Source organism: Ascaphus truei, chromosome 1 (genome assembly GCF_040206685.1).
Source record: "Ascaphus truei isolate aAscTru1 chromosome 1, aAscTru1.hap1, whole genome shotgun sequence".
In the NCBI taxonomy this organism is placed as follows: domain Eukaryota; kingdom Metazoa; phylum Chordata; class Amphibia; order Anura; family Ascaphidae; genus Ascaphus; species Ascaphus truei.
In genome coordinates this window covers 416,518,784-416,534,079 of record NC_134483.1, presented here as the reverse complement: position 1 = coordinate 416,534,079, position 15,296 = coordinate 416,518,784, and the positions used below count along the sequence as shown (strand labels likewise).

Below are 15,296 nucleotides of genomic sequence, written 5' to 3'. Positions count from 1 at the left end.
CATTTTCAAATTGGGGGGGAAATTGAGTAAAAAAAAAAAACAAGGTAATATAACAAATTTGACCTGCACATTGGTCCTGTGTCGCATTGCAATTTTGTTGGTGAACCTTGCAGGTTTTTTGAGAAGCAATTTATGCCACGTTCGCAAACATTTTCATAAAGTTTGCTTACCTCTAATCTTTACCCCTACATTGTACTGCACTGTGTTATGTTGGCGCTATAGAAATAAAATATAATAATATGTATGTAGTCTAGCATTGCTTCCTGGCAAGTGGGCCCCATCACTAATTGTTTGAGAGATGTCCCCTACAAGGAATCCACATGTCTAGATCTGGAAGCCTGAAGTCTCCCATAAAGATGACCTCTCTTTTCTTTGCCATCTTTGTGATGTCCTCTACTAACACACTGTCCAGTTCCTCTTCTTGTCCTGGAGGTAGGTATTCAGTACATTATATTAATGAAGCTTTTATGTTGTTCTTGACATCAATGCCAACTCCTCCTCCATTCCTTCTTACTCTGTCCTTTCTAAATTGAGTATAAGCTGGTATAGTTATGTGCCAGGCCTGATTGTTATTGTACTATTACTCAGCAATAACAACAATATCTACATCATTCCTTGTTATTATTGTCATTATTTAAACTTGTCTTACTGCTTCTCTCGTGCAGTACTCCTTCTTCTACCTGTGTTTTTGAAATGATATCTATGGAAGATGCATTCTGTTCGGCAGTTGGGTTTAGCCTGACGTCTTTCACTACTATCCTCAGCTAGTTTAAAGTAGCAATTACCACTTTTTTGCGTTTTACCTGAACTGGTGGGTAAAAGGGGGTACCGCAAAGCTTATCTGAGCTCCCATGACCTAAGGGGGACCCCCCCGGGTTCCTAAGATAGTTTCCATTTTTGTTGTGCTGGAATGAGACATACAACAACCGCAAATATGGCAGTGGGATCATCAATCAAAAGTCCCAATGTCATATTACATTGATGTTGCAGCTTGCTATTGGCAGCAAGGGCTAGGCTGAGCATATTGTGCCCTTCAGGTAAAGATTGTTTCCCAGTGGAGAAACTAAGTTACATCTTAGAAACTGGGGGTTACCTGGATAATATCAGAGGGACACCCAGGTAAGATGATGTAAAAAATGTAAAAATTACTGCGATAATTACTTACTAATGAAGCATCTGAACTGCTCACTGAATGTCCTTGTTCCCCTTCAAGATGGGTGCTGGTAATCTCCTTTATGTAGGCTGTTATCCCTTCAGGTAGAACAGCTATGTCCAATAAATCCAAATGTGACTTTTTACACCCCATCCTCTACCATGCATCAAAGTCCTGCCTTCCCCACCTTTATATACTGGCGATCCTGCTAAAAAAGCCACTGAAGATGCTACCTGCTTAAGAGCTGTTCCTAACTCCCTAAATTCCTCCTGTACTACTTTAACTTCCTGACCTAGACAGGTAATAAATCCCTAAGTAGACATTGACATAGTTAGATACCGTAGTTACATAGTAGACCAGGTTGAAAAAAGACATATGTTCATTAAGTTCTACCTATGCCTAGTTTAGATAACAGATACTTATCCTATAAAGTATTTATATTTACAATATTTTGATCCAGAGGAAGGCAAACAAAACCCCCCAGTGAAACATCATCCAATGCTATCTCATAAGGGGTAAAATGAAAAATAAATTCCTTTCTGACTCCAAATAAAGGCAATCAGATTAATCCAGATCAGCATCCTACCCAAGTTTACTTATTTGATATATCCCTGTATACCTTTCCATTCTAAAAAGGATGTCCAACATTCTATTGAAGATATTTGTTGTATCTACCATCACAGATGGGTAATGAATTCCACATTTTAACGTCCCTTACTGTAAAGAATCCTTTCCTTTGTTGCTGGTGAAATCTCTCTTTCCTCCATCTTTAAGGGGCGACCCTGTGTCGTTTGTACTGCCCTTGGGAAGAATAGTTCTTTTAAATGCTCCTTGTATTGACACCAAATATATTTGTATATAGTTATCATATCCCCTCTTAGGTGCCTCTTGTTTTTAATGTAAACAAATCAAATTTAGCTATCCTCTCCTCATAAGTCAGATTTTCCATCCCCTTTATTCATTTGGTGGCTCTTCTCTGTACTTTTTCTAGTTCTATAATGTATTTTTTTATGGAGTACTCCATACTCAATGTGTGGTCTTACTAATGCTTTATATAGTGGCATCATTATGTTTACTTCCCTTCCATTCATACTCCATTTAATGCAAGATAAGATCTTATTTGCCTTTGCAGGTACTGCCTGACATTGAGCACTATTGCTAATCTTGCTCTCTACAAACACTTCTAAATCTTTCTCCATCAAGAATTGACCTAATTGTGCCCCCTTTAAATTGTAAGTCACGTGTTTATTCTTTTCCCCAAATGCATAACCTTAGATTTATCTGTATTAAACCTCATCTGCCATCTTACCTGCCCAAGTTTCCAACCTATCCAAGTCCTTATGGGGAGAAATTACATCCTGCTCTGATTTGACTACCTTACACAATTTAGTGTCATCAGCAAAGATGGAGACTTTTCTCTCTGTCATTAATAAACAAGTTAAAAAACATGAGTCCCACTACCGATCCTTGAGATACTTCACTTAAAACTTTAGCCCAACCTGAAAAGGTTCTATGTTTGTCTGTTGTCTATCCTTTAACCAGTTTTCAATTTAGGTGCAAATATTTTTACTGAGTCCAATTTCCTTTATTTTGTAAACTAATCTCTTGTGTGGCAGCATATCAAAAGCCTTGGCAAAATCTAAGCAGACCACACCAATGACATTACCCTGGTCTAAATTCCTACTTACCTCCTCAAAAAAAACAAATAATTATGGATGAGTGAAACTGTTAAAATCTGTTACCCAGAATTCAACGAATCAGTTTGACAAAATTCATCCCACACACTAAAATCCGCATGCAGATTGCATACTTAAAAATGAAGGCGGATTCATTAAAATCCATAATTGAATACAATCTGAACAGATTTTTAAGAATACACACACACACACACACAGAACTTTCAAGTTTAAACGTTTAATACATGTCACCAGTTGTGTATATATATATCCCACCAAACATCCCTCCAAATAAATTAGGGAGACATGACTGTGCTGAAAAAGGAGCACACCTATGGTACCTCTATGGCTATGCAAAGTATATTTAAATGAGTCCCATCCCACACTTCCTAAAAGGATTTCCATACCAACTATATAGAGTTGATCATAAGCATAAGGTACCAACCTAATGGCAGGAATGCCATTCAGGACTATACCAGGAGTGCAGGGGGGAAATCCACAGGGAGTCTGAAGCAGGAGTCCGGATCTGTAGATGGGCAGGAACAGAGCAGAAAGATGGATACAGGCCACTGGACACAGTACAAAGGCTACAACTGGACATAGGAAAAACAGGGAGAAGTACAGGGGCACAAGAACTAGAAACTGGGTCAGCAAAACCTGCTCCAGCCAGGTAGGAACTAAGTTGAGAAGCCAAGAGTTCTGTAGCCTGTGCCCTCTTATAGGCCAATGAGGTCATCTGTTGCAGTCAGCACAGCTGACTGCTAAAGAGCTGCCTAAATGAATCAGTCCCTGTGCATGGATCCTGAGAGTACCCTCCTCTAAAGGGCAAGGTATGGACGAAAGTCCTTGATCCATGATCTTTTTGACATAGCACTCGAGGAAAACAATCTATAACGGAGAGCGGACTTGGAATAAGTCTGTCGCTTAAACATAATGGATCTGATGCGAGACTATCTCTACAGGGTAGAGGCAGGATTTGATATGAGACCGTCTCTTCAGGTCGAGGAGAGCCTGAAGCAGGAGTCCTGATCTGTAATTGGGCAGTAACAGAGGAGAAAGCTGGATACAGGCCACTGAACAAAGGACTCAACTGGACACTGGATACAAGATAGAGCAGGTCTGAAGCAGGATTAAGTAAGGACTGGAGGAAGGCAAACTAAATGAAATAAATTGATTATTCACTAAGGCATAAACAGGAGAACAGAGGCACAAGAACTAGAAACTGCTGCAAAAAAACCTGCTCCAGCAAGGTAGGAATTTAGTTGAGAAGCCCACAGTTCTGTGGGTCATGCCTTCTTATAGAACAATGAGTACAGCTGACTGCTACAGAGCTGCCTGAATGAAGCAGTCCCTGTGCATGAGTAATGACAGATTAGAACTCACAACCACTTATTTTCTAGGCTGCAGCTCTAGCAGTGTGAGCTACCAACTGATGGCTAATACCACTGTCACAGCTGTGCTTCACCTTGTTTTTATTGTGTGTGGGTCAGATAAAGTGTTTTATTTAATCTATATTAGAATATGAAGAGAGAAAAGGCAATCCTTTAGATGAGATGTACTCCTAAATACTCTAAGTGGGTAAAATACCCCTACATATACAATTAAAAACAATGAGAAAGAACATCCAAAGAGTTGCAAAATAGAGAATACATTAATGTTAATACACTGTATCCCTAATGTATTAACCTAACTGAGTTAAAAAGTTATACATTTATTGAAGGACACTTGCTTAACATAGCATTATGGGAGAGGGGGGGCTACAAACAGAGGTAAGACTCATTGATTTTTTGCCTCCAGTCCCCCTCTATATGCAAGGCGACCCTCCGCACCTTCATTTTTCTCACCCACGGTGTAACTAATTACAATTAGTTGTAATTTAAGCAAAATGATAAGCAATGAACAAAGCCTTTGTATTTATATTTGCAGAACAAAGAACTCCTGATTTAGAGCTTGTTTTATCATTCAAATTGAAAAATCAAAATGCATTAAATCACAGGTTGACTTCTTCAGAGGTGCAGTCACTCTGAAATACACCATATCTGCTTAAATATATAGGTACACAGAAGGGATTTAATGCCTCCTGTACAATCTATATATACGAGGTTGCACAGATCTGGTTTAATAAGATGAAAATGTATAATATCCAGATAATACCAAGAATATTTATCTACAAATAATAATAGTGCTTGCTTGTCAAAACGCAGTTAGAATGTGCAATCTCTAGAGCAGCGGAGGTGGCATCCATTTTCTTCTAACCCAGTAGAGGGAGGTAGCCAATCCTCTGTTAATCTTTTATTGAATCTGCCCTGGCCTCAGTAACTCACAGCCCTTTCAAGGTTACAATTAACAAAATAAATATCCCTTGGAGGTATGCTGTTAGTAGATAGTGTGTGCTGCAACCCCTCAACTGGTTTAGCCCAAACTGCTAGAGCTGCTGTTCTGAATAACAGAGGTTGTATGGTTTCAACTTCCCATCCTGTTGGGTCTGACACTATACCCCATTCCTAAGGTGCCTTTGGCTGCGCTTATAGTGCTTGCTATGTGACGGTGACAATGAGCAGTGTCTTTGCAAGTACATGCAGTTCGTCACGGGTGCCCATAGTGGAACTGCGATGGTGCTGCAGAGCGACGGAGGGGTCGCAATCGCCAGTAGTCAAAGGATTTTGACTTTTTCGGCGATCGTCGCTTGACGTCAGCGGTTCAGCCAATGAGGGTGAACCGCTAGTGGCCATGCCTCCACCACGCCCCCCGGTCGGTCACCCTCTCGTCTCCTGCACTATAAGCAGGAATCGCTATTACAATGATGACAGCTGACGTCACGCGGTCGCGTAGCCAGTACTATGGCAATGATGTCAGAAGGGTAGGCCTCACTGTGATTGGCTCACGTTGTCACATGGCGCGTCAACAGCGCGACAATACAAATTTCATGTCTTTCCTCAGATCTGCCATACCAACGCTCACGGCTGTGTGCGCGCGCATCTCAACTATATCAACGTCAGGCCCACACATGCAATTATCATTTTACTAGGTAGTGTTAGGACCTGCAAATTAGTCCTAACCTGCAAATTGGTCACACCTTGATGTTGGCTGCAGGCTTACACTGGCGACACAGTTTATTACACTGCGGCCAGATCTGCAAGCTGGGAGATTTCCCGGCTTGCTAGTGGCCGCCCCTCGGTGTGCCGCGCGTCATAGACGCGCGGTCATGCGTCTTCGGGAGCCTGCGCCCCCTGCACGCGCGTCCAGGGCTCCTCAAGGGAGCCCTGGTGTCCCGCGATCGCGGGACGGCGGCAGGGGGTTCCGGGGGACCCGGGGGACCCGGCGGACCCGGCAGCGGTAGGGAGAGTGCCCCGATCGGAGGGCGCTCTTCCGCTGCTTCGGCGCGCGCCCGTCACCCTCTACTCTAGCTACTGCTGCGGCCAAGAACGGGCAAATGCTCGAATAAACTTGGCCGCAGCAGTATAACGCTTTGGCCAAAGGTGTAACTAAATGACCCTTGCTCATGATCAGATTAGCACTGAAGTATTGTACTGTTTTGTCACTTTGGATGTTGCGCTGGGCAATTTTTTTTTTTGTATGCAATTATTGTATTGTATGTCTTTATTTATATACAGTACAGTAGCGCCATAAATGTACATAGCTTCACAGTAGTGACACATGTTGTAATCATATAAATAACAAATAATATTAATAACAGGTCATGGGAATAAGTGCTTCAGACATAAAAGTAACATTAAGGAAGAGGAGTCCCTGCTCCGAGGAGCTTACAATCTAATTGGTAGGTAGGGGAACACATGTGTCCATTATTATCCACAGTGTTATTCATATGCTTCTTTAAGCAAATTTGTCTTAAGGTGGGTCATAAAGGTGGATAGAGAGGGTGCTAGTTGGGTATTGAGGGGAAGGGCATTCCAGAGGTGCAGGGCAGTCAGTGCGAAAGGTTTAAGACGAGAGAGGGCTTTAGATACAAAGGGGGTAGAAAGAAGACATCCTTGAGAAGAACGCAAGAGTCGAGATGGTGCATAGCGAGAAATCAGGGCTGAGATGTAAGGATGGGCAGAAGAATGTAAAGCTTTAAAAGTGAGGAGGAGAATTAAGTGTGAGATGCGGGATTTGATCGGAAGCCAGGAGAGCGATTTCAGGAAGGGAGACACTGAGACAGATTTAGGAAAGAGTAGAGTGATTCTGGCAGCAGCGTTTAGGATAAATTGTAGGGGAGACAGGTGAGAGGGAGGAAGGGCGGACAGCAGGAGGTTTCAGTAATCGAGACAGGAGAGAATGAGGACCTTAGTCAGAGTTTTAGCAGTCGAGTAACAGAGGAAAGGGCGTATCTTTGTGATATTGCGGAGGAAAAAGCGACAAGTTTTAGAAACGTTTTGAATGTGAGAGGAGAATGTGAGAGAGGAGTCGAGTGTGACCTCTAGGCAGCGTGCTTGGGCTACTGGGTGAATGATCGTATTTCCAACAGTAATGTGGAAGGAAGTACAGTAGTAGGGCCAGGTTTGGGAGGAAGTATAAAGAGCTCTGTTTTAGCCATGTTAAGTTTCAGTCTGTGAATGGCCATCCAGGATGATATTCCAGAGAAACATTCAGAAACTTTGGTCTGTACAGCAGGTGTAAGGTCAGGGGTTGAAAGGTAAATTTGTGTGTCGTCAGCATAGAGGTGAAATTTAAACCCAAAAGATGTGATTAGGTCACCTAGAGAGAGTGTGTAAAGAGAAAAGAGAAGGGGTCCCAGGACAGAGCCCTGGGGTACCCCCACAGAGAGATCAATAGAGGAGGAGGTGTTTGCAAAAGAGACACTGGAAGTACGATGGGAGAGGTAAGAGGAGATCCAGGATAGAGCTTTGTTACGAATACCAAGATTATGGAGAATGTGGAGGAGAAGAGGGGGGTCCACGGTGTCAAATGCTGCAGAGAGGTTGAGTAATATGAGCAGAGTGTAATGACCTCTGTCTTTGGCAGCATGGAGGTCGTTGGTTATTTTAGTGAGGGCTGTTTCAGTAGAGTGAGCAGTGTGGAATTATGAAAAAAAAAAGCCTACATTTAGCCTATAATAGTAATAATCCCCTCAGAACAGGACATTACTCTCCAATAATGCCCTGGCTGGGTTAAATAATAATAATTCCTCGGCTTCCCTTCGGGCCTTTAACTCTTCCAGCCAGGGCATTATTGGCCAGTAATGCCCTGTTCTTTGGGGATTATTACTTAAATAAAGTATTTCAATTCAGTATGTGTCTGGCACTCTGACAGATGGCACAGGGAATATATTTGTCCCTGTTTTGTCATACCGTAGCCATCTTGTGCATGTCCAGCATGCAGCACCAAAATGACTGCATGTGCCAGTAGTAGTTCCCTCCCCCTGGCTTCCTTTAAAAGCAGACTAATTCCACTTCCTGGTTGACAGTTTAATGTTTCATTTGGAGCACACCTGAGATACCTGTGAGGTACGCAATGTGTAGATTAAGTACATGTGTGAGCAGTGACCAGTTTAAAACTAGTGCTGTGGCCTAGAAAAGCAGTGGTTGTTGGTTCTAGTTCTGTTACGTCTGACACTATTCCCGTCATTAGGTTGGTGCCCTAGGCTTATTACCAACTCTATATAGTTGGTATGGAAATATTTTTAGTAAGTGTGGGACGGACTCATTTAAATATACTTTGCATAGCTATTAGCATATTTCCCAGCCAGGTACCTCAGGTGTGCTCCTTTTTTCAGCATAGGCATGTCTCCCTAATTTATTTGGAGGGATGCTTGATGGGATATATATACAACTGGCGACTGCTAATAAAATGAGAAAGGTCCCCCCCCCCCCCCCTTCTCCCACTCTCCAATCCAAAAACAGATTGTTAAATGTGTCTGGAAACATCACCACATCTTCTTTACGCCAATCTTGTGGTACTGAGCCTGTGGAAACGAAGCCCTTTAATATTAAATGTAATGGTTTGGCTATTACTGAATGTAGCTCCTTGGGACATCTTACTTTCCAGGCTTTCGTGCTGCCTTCTCACGATGCACCTCATATCCGTCTGAGCTGTTGCTCCAGGTTCCTTCTCTCCATCATTTACTCACTAGTTGCTCCCAAATCTATACCTCTTACAATGGAATCTGCCAAAGAGCAGTTGCCTCCTTTTCTGGGATCCAATTTTCATGACTATGCTTTATTTTAATACCATAGGCCCCCGTCTCCTTTTTCCCTGTAGTGGGTGCCTCAGTGGTGCAGTTCTACTCCAAGAGTAGTGATTAGGAGTTGTGCAGTGTCACTGATTGTGGGATGTGCCTGCAGTCTAACACTCCTACCCCTGAGAAGCCCACAGTAGTCTAGACTGACCTGCTCCAGGGAGGTCTCTGTGTGGGGAAAGTGGATACACAAACCCTACCTATTTCAGCTCGTATTCTAGCAATCTCCTTCCATAACAGAGAGAATTGCCTATAAATGGGACAGTACTTGATTTCCCATAATGCGTCACGGAAAACTACTGCCTTACATCCATTGCACTGTACACCATATTGTAGCATACAGTATGTAAACGCTCTAAACAATGCTGTGTGCATCTCCTCCTGTATTGAAACTCCTTATTGTTTAAAACTCAGACTTTAGAAAACCAGCAGCACTCGAAGCAACAAGGGCCTTTACATCAGGCTCTCTACAGGCAGAGTGAGCAAATTCCTGGATTAAATACCAGACCACAAAAACTCAACATGGCAAACTAAGTAAGAATGAACACGGTTTTTACCATATTTTATCCGAGAAGAAATTCTCAGGTGCTGTGTGGTCATTTTCATTTAGGGAGAGAGGCCAAACAAATGTTGCTTTTGTAGCCCCGGTGCCATCCGGCTCCCAGAGACCCCCCTCCTTTGGGCCAGCGCGGTCGCGGGTGCCGCAGGAGGCAGCGACAGACTTGCCGGCTGTTCCCAAAGGTGGGGGCCGGTGAAGGGAGCAAGCCGAGCTGTAAGAGGCTCGGCGGCGTACCCGGCTAGCGGGGGCCGCCATTGCGGGTGCGCGCACATGCGGCGTGATCGCGCATGTGCGGTACAGGTTAGGAAGTTGTGGCAGCCCTTAGGCAGTTGCGCATGCGCAGTAAGATCGCGCACGCGGCCCCAATACAAAAACAGCCTCCATGGGACCAATGATAGACCAGTATTTCCACACAGGCAGATAGATACATTTCGCGGGCTTAGAGCAACGGCAGTTGGAGCTGGGAGCAAGAAGGGGAAGGAAGGGTATAGGGAGCAAGTGGCTCCTACACCAGGTAAAGTCCCCCAGGTCCCAGACAGGCCCCAACTCCCCACCAGGTTAGTGGGTAAGTAATAAGGGACGGCCCCTAGGTTAGGGACTCTGCCCTTAGGTGCTGGGAGAGTCAGTGAGTGCCAGGAGCAGCCAGGGGAAGGAGGTAGGGTGCAGGAGTCAGTGACTCCCTGCACTAGGCCAGCAGCCCCCTAGGCCCCAGATAGCCCTGAGTCACCAGTAGTTTGAGTGTTGTAGGGACAGGCCCCAGGTTAGGGACCCTGCCCCTTACTACTAGTGTTAGTTAGGGACTCAGCAGATGCTGCGCGTCCGTCTAGAGGGTTGGGCGCAGATCTTCGTTGTTGCTGCAGAGGCCATCCGGGTGGAATCGCCCCGGACGGTAGTTCCTGTGTTCATCCGTCATCGGATCCATTGCGAAGCTCCGTTGCAGGCCCGAGCACTGGAGTGCTTGGCAGGTAACCCTCATCAAGTGCACCAACGATACTATTAGATTCACACGGGACCAGTGACTGCGCAGTCATGCATATCCTCTCACTAGGAAAGGGCAGGAGACATATTGTGTATGTGGTTACTGGACACGGGGTGGGATCACTTGGTGAAGGGGGTAGCGTCCTGCGAGACGCATTCGTTAGTGTCTCCTCTAGAGAGGGACACCTGTTGATCTGTGGATTGTTATGCATGAGTATGGTTACATTAGTAAAGGTATTGGTTGTTATACATACTGTGTGCTGAGTGATATATATTGTCCTGCGAGGAACCACTGCCCCTCTGGTGGGAGCCATCGTAGGTGGAGGCGCTGCACCGAGTACAGGGTTACTCATAATATACTTGCCCCAGGTTCCCCGTGGCGGAAGCTCAGCTCTCCTGGGAGCCTAACAGGTAAAGCACCACACCCGGTAACAGTAGGTTCTCCGCACTCACACTATATCTGCGATTGGGTGGGGGAATACCCGTTACACTTTTAAAACACAAAGCTCAGATATAACCTTTTCTAGTCCTGAAGCGGTGAAGCATGTAATGTAGATCAATGCATTATAAGCACTTTACTGAACTGCATAAGCACAGCTCAAAACAGGTTCAGATTCATTATATTTTATGGGAAATGTCTTGGTACCTGTATATTTTTCCAGCTCTGTAAGTGTTTCCTGGTAGACGCACACCATCTCTTCATAATGAGTAATAACACTTTGTCGCAGGTTGTCCCAGTGTGGAGAGAGGTCACCCAGCTCCCTTAGCTGATGAATTCTGATCGGGGGAGAAAAAGTAGACTTTGAAATTTAAAAAAATAATAATCTTCTAATAAATCCTCTAAAAAACCTAGTTTACAAAATTTGCATTAAAATAGATGCTTTATAGTTAGTTTACTCCACTAACTAAAAACTAACAAATTTGTTAGAAAATGAAATAAGGCTACAAAACCAGGACAAAAAAACTCAGAATAAAAATCTGCATCAGATATATTAAAGCAAACAAAAAATCCAATTTCTTTCAATAAGATGTTTCTTTGATAATTCTGATCCAGTTTTTAAACCCAGTTTCACAACCAGTAGACGTTGATGAATCACGACAAAAGCATGAAGTGGAACACAAATCCTTCATCATGAGCTCAGTGCAAATGCGTCAAATACTGCAGCTGAATAGAAGTGCGGGAAAATGATTACCACTGTAGCATTTAAATAAACATTGAGACGTACGAGTGTCCTTTACTAATGAACGACCAAATGCAAGTTGATGACTACACTTTAAAAATGATCAGCTTCTTTCATTAGGGAGGGATCCATGAAAAGGAACATTTGGCATATTCTGTTACCCGTTCCTTGTTCCACACTGAACTGCTATCAATTAAGATAGTGCTGTGGGATGCTAAATGGCATTGCTGCCAGAAGGCTGTATTTTAGTGACAACAATCATGAAAGTTCCAAACAGAACATGAAAACCATCTTAAATCTTTAAAACAGGACTCAGCACATCAGGTACATGTTGTACGAGCAATACAAACACTGGCACAGCAATACATTTACTTCTGGATTACCACAACATTCAATCCTTTTGGAATACGGTCAAAAACAGGAATAGATTTGTTTCTAAATTGTGACTTGGAATCAGATACATGCACTTTTAATCTTGGCTCAAGCATAAAATGAAACATCATTAATCCAATTAACTTCCATTGGTTCGGGAGACCATTATTGCAAAATGATTTATTCTTCAAATGTGGCAATACAAACAAGTGCAAAGAATAGAAGAATGGGTACATTTACTGGTTGAGTTAGCGTTAAATTAAAAAGAAAAATTGACCCACATTGAAAACCTATAGATTCCTTTCTTAATCGTTGTAGTGTATACATTAGAAATGGGCAAAACTGTCAAAATACGTTTTGCGGAATGTCCCGAGCTTCCCATTAAAAATATGTTCCGTGGTGTAACATCCGTTGGCGGATTGTTCCAGTTTCAATCTGTGTGGATTAATCCAAAACCGCCATTGGATATAATCCACTAGTGGATTTTAACAATTCATCCGTGAATCCGCAATCCGTTAATGGATTTTAACAATCCAATCCGTGGATTCAACAATCCAATCCGCGGATTAGATTGTCGGTGATAAAAAAAAAATCTGGAAAAGACGAATCGTCCTTTTTGAGACAGATTCACGGAAATCCGCAGACGAATGGAACCGGACGATCCGAGGCGGACCCAAATCCGCAAAAATAATTTGTCCTTCTCTAGTAATACTTCTAAAACAAACTAATAACATATGTGTCTATAAATTTGCAATTAAACAGTATATTATGCAGAGTCATTTCTTATTTATATTTGTGTATATTCTATTTGTTACAACTAAAATTGAATTATAAATAAATCACACAATGAAGACAAAACTAACTGTACAGAGGGTTGCCAATATCACCACAAACCATAATTAATAATGACTGAAGTGTTTTAAAAATGCATTGTGCCTAAAGGTGCAATTTGTCCTATAAGTATTTGCGAGATATAGAAATGCAGAACATTCTGCACTGCTTATATAATTTTATTTGTAGGCCTCCTTAAATATCATACAATGTGCATGTATTTAACAGAAAATAAATACATTTTATACACTCTCCAAAACATGCTGAACACAAGAAAAGTATTTGAAGACCCAGTTTTAAAAGAATATACCTGCAGAGTTGGAGAGAAATACTTAAATTCCAAAGGTTATTGACTTTGTGGAAAACTGAGTGTGTTGCTTTTTAAATTCCTCTCTAATCCACTTAATAAATAGCAGATAAATTACATTCCTTACTATTCTGTATCTAACACCATTTTAATGACGAAATTGTGTGCAACGATATAGGCTCCTCTAATACTGTATGGTCTGCAATTATATAGGCCCAAGTTGTAAGTGCAAATCATTTTTTGTGCTACATATGAGGCAGTTTTAGAAAAAAAAGGTGTATTAAAGGCGCCAAACGGTAAAGGATATATCACACCAAATGCAGGGCCCAGGTGAGGCTCAGGATGGATGGGTTGTGCTTGAAAGAAATAAAAACAAGAACACAAAACATAGCGTAATACTGTAAATAAATGGGACAAACAACATGTAAGACTAAAGACTAACAGCTGAGATCGAGGTGAACCTTATTAAAAAACATTTAATAAAACATATAACAAAATACTATAACAATGGACATAGGAAAAATTATAAAAAATACACAGAATAATAAAATGACCAAATGGTTAAGATCAGTGGTTAGGACCAGCACACTGCGACACCAGGTGAACTGCCCACTCACCGGACGAAAGATAATAACAGGCGGTGGATAATTTAGAGAGTATCCCCTCTCTGCTGCTCACACAGCTACTGCACCGGAACGGATCTGCAGAGGAAGCGTTGCACACGCCAGCCGGCGTGTGTGTACTCTCTATCTGCGCTCACGGGATGGATGCCGTGCAGGTGGTAACGATTTCCCAGCGGCAGATTCGTCTGTGATGAATACCAGCTGATTCGCCTCTGGATCAGCTCGCAGGAGAAGGGACAAGCTCGGCGCCACAGTGGAGGTCCTTACAAGCTACCCTACGCGTTTCAAAAGCGTGCTGCTTTCTTCCTCAGGGGTTCTACAGAAATGTCCGTTAATGTCCTTTAAATAGGAGTCTCAATTAATCCCATTTCACCTGTAGCACGCCTGCACATGCGCAATGGATATTCCAAAATAGTCAATGAAGTTCAAATCGCACATGCGCAGTGCTGCTTTTCTTCAAAAGTTAATAACATTTGTTTTAATATATATAACGATTGTTTGCATAATGATCTCAGCTGAACATAAAAAATATATATACATAGCTATTACTAAACAGCATAATGAATACACAAATAGGATTGAATAAAATAATGTGAAATTAACATATAGTTTATATGGGAGTAAACCCTAGTAGAATAAATGTGATAATAAATATAATTAATTATATCTAAATTAATCTGGTGTGTATGTGATATATTAAATATAGTGAATATAATAGTGTTTTACAGTATATGTAATATACGTAAGTTTAATAGTGTTTACTAGTGATCTAATTAAAGATTTTAAGTAATAATATATTAATATATAGAGAACTATAAATGTGATGAATATAATATAATATAAACTAATAGTGAAAAGTGACCTATATAAAAAAAGAAAATATTTATTATTTAACAAATTAATATATAGAATGAATAAACATAATACATGAACACAATATTGCACATTAAACGTATATACTCAATTCTATATGTGGTCCAATGCAACCCAAAAGATTATACACAAAAATTAAGGAACAACTTGGATAAACCTCATAGAAAATCAAGTGACCAAAAAAGCTTTCAAATCGAAGTCAACGTTGAGGCCCAAAGGGGATAGGGTACGGAGTTCATAAATCCAATAAGATTCCCTCCTCCCCAGTTGGCTCACAGCGTTTCCTCCTCTCCAATTTGGAGTAATGGTCTCAATTGCCTTGCATTTTAAACCTGCAGGATTTTGTGCGTGCACTTGAAGCAAATGATGCGATACGTTGTGCGTAGTTAACCCTCTTTTTATGTTATATATATGTTCATATAAACGTCTTTGGACAGATCTAGTAGTCATACCCACATATTGCAGACAACAGGGACATTCGAGCAAATAAACTGCAAAGGAACTTTTACAAGTAATGTGATGTTTAATGGCATAATTTTTTAGAGTGTTACTAGATGTGAAATTG

The 15,296-nt window shown here is 41.8% G+C and overlaps 1 protein-coding gene across 14 annotated transcripts in view; it reads right to left on the bottom strand.

Annotated features, from left to right (window-relative positions):
- Positions 1-15,296, bottom strand: part of INPP4B (inositol polyphosphate-4-phosphatase type II B) — a 484,959-nt gene that overhangs the window by 110,223 nt on the left and 359,440 nt on the right. For all 14 annotated transcript variants that reach the window (XM_075614672.1, XM_075614553.1, XM_075614562.1 and 11 more), the window contains one exon: positions 11,191-11,321. In XM_075614672.1, coding sequence (XP_075470787.1) covers positions 11,191-11,321 — 131 coding nt within the window. The remainder of the gene's footprint in view (positions 1-11,190; positions 11,322-15,296) is intronic.